Raw genomic sequence first — 1938 nt, 5'->3', positions numbered from 1 at the left:
TATATATATATATACATATTTAAAAATATATATATATTTTGTTTTTATTATGTTAGATATTAGCAGGCCCTGATGGAATCTGCAGACTTTTTTCAGATTTTGCTGGAAAAATTTGTGGAATCTTACAGAATCAATTTAAACCTAGTAAAATGTGTTTAGTAGGGCTGCGATTATGACACTCTTATTGGTTGCCGAAAGAATTATTAAATTAGCTAACATAAACAAATGGGAAAACTGCTGACAAATTCCATGTGGGCCTAGTTAAGTGATAAATTTTAATACACTGTCTGTTACACTGGTCTGTTTTCATGAGCCATGGAGCGTAAACCAAACTGACTCTGTGCCGTACAGACTGTAACGGTATCATCAAAGTTCTGACAGAATGTGATTACCCTCTGTGAACAATTTAATCAGGGCAAGGTGTTGTGCTGCTCTGTGTGTTGCCGCTGGTGCTGGGCCAGGAAAAGGCCTTCAGCTGGGATGGACCAGGACAAACCCTTGCTCCAGATCCCATCAACCGTAAGTCTTTGCAAGTCTCCCTGAAAATCTTAATAATATGGAAATTTACAGCATTATGAAATACACCAAAATGTAAAGCTAGAAATCATGTGTGAATAATATCTTTATTGCGCTCTCACTAGCATGCCTGACTGACCAGAACTCATGTGGTTGTTGTGTGATGCAGAAGAAAAAATGGGAGTTAGAGCAATATTTAAACTCTAGTATGAATACATTGGAGGATTTGCTGGCCAGAGCACAAAACACACTGAGAAACATCAGAGGTAAACACACACACACACACACACCCACACACACATATGTGTGTGGGTGTATATATATATATATATATATATCTCTTTGAGCACATCACCTCAAGCTCAATGGACTTTATGGATCTTTATTCAATATAGAGGGGATGTTTTATGTACTATAACTCTAACTGGGGCAAAATAAATGTATGAGAAGCTTTCGTTTCCTAGCACTTACAAACTAAACAGGCAAAATAAAACAGAAATGTGAGTAGTTTGAAATGAAATCCTGTTTTAAAACAGTAAAGAAAAAACATGTTGACTAGTAATAACTGCATCTTATCTGTTAACTCCATCTAATCTGGCCTTATTTATTTTGTGTCATAATTTTTGTGTGTTTCATACATGTTACTCTTTAGACAACCGAGTGGCGTTTTCTGTGGGTCTAACTGACAGGAGACGTTGCATTGGTCCGTTAAGGACGGCGACAAATCTGGTCTATCAAAGAATCTTTATCAACATTGGAGAGGCCTATAACTCATCCACCGGTGTGTTCACGGTTCCACGGTCAGGCGTGTATAACCTGGCATTTACTGTTTTCAGTGACGCAGGCTCACCAGGCGCATCGCTGGCTGTTTGTGCCAGTATCAGGAAGAATGGTGTGGCTCTAACTGCACTTAGGGAGATTTATGGACAAGACCAGGAGGACCAGGCCACTGCCGTCCTGCTTGCGCAGCTCAGCGCAGGGGACCGTATTACCATCGGTCTCCAGGCTGGCTGCTGGATCTGTGATGATCAGAATCACTATAACACATTTAGTGGTTTTCTGTTGTATGCTACAGAGTGAAGCACACACACACAGACTTTAAAATTATATTAGTGAGGAGCTCTTACAGATGTAGTGGTTTTCATACAAAGATCATAAATTCTAAACCTAAATATCACACAAACCTGTTGACATTATTAGATTTGAAGCAAAACTTGATTTGGTAAATGTATCAGCATTTCAATTAGTGAAAACCACTTTAAATGAAGTTAGTTTTCAACAGGTTTTACTATACTTTGTTTTTAAATATTTGACACTGAACCGTATAAACAAACCTAGACACAAACACATACGGATTGTAAGATAATAGAATGTTGCAAAAGGCACAGATGTTGAACTAACATTAATAAAATGTTGACATGA

At 38.0% G+C, this 1938-nt stretch overlaps 1 protein-coding gene across 1 annotated transcript; it reads left to right on the top strand.

Moving 5' to 3' along the window:
* The first annotated feature begins 315 nt into the window (after nt 1-315).
* LOC107683146 (complement C1q-like protein 4) lies at nt 316-1938 on the top strand. Its single transcript, XM_016479224.1, has 4 exons — nt 316-322; nt 415-519; nt 642-782; nt 1169-1938. The coding sequence occupies exons 1-4, from the start codon at nt 316-318 to the stop codon at nt 1594-1596; spliced, it is 681 nt and encodes a 226-aa protein (XP_016334710.1). The 3' UTR covers nt 1597-1938.

The sequence above is a fragment of the Sinocyclocheilus anshuiensis genome, unplaced genomic scaffold (genome assembly GCF_001515605.1).
Source record: "Sinocyclocheilus anshuiensis isolate Anshui unplaced genomic scaffold, SAMN03320099.WGS_v1.1 C32978468, whole genome shotgun sequence".
NCBI classification, from domain to species: domain Eukaryota; kingdom Metazoa; phylum Chordata; class Actinopteri; order Cypriniformes; family Cyprinidae; genus Sinocyclocheilus; species Sinocyclocheilus anshuiensis.
Note: the sequence above shows the minus strand (reverse complement) of the source record. Positions and strands in the feature narration are given on the sequence as shown.

Coding starts and splice junctions, on each gene's coding strand:
- LOC107683146 (XM_016479224.1), top strand. Junction 520..641: donor TGCTCCAGATCCCATCAACC/GTAAGTCTTTGC, acceptor CGCTCTCACTAG/CATGCCTGACTGACCAGAAC. Junction 783..1,168: donor CACACTGAGAAACATCAGAG/GTAAACACACAC, acceptor GTTACTCTTTAG/ACAACCGAGTGGCGTTTTCT.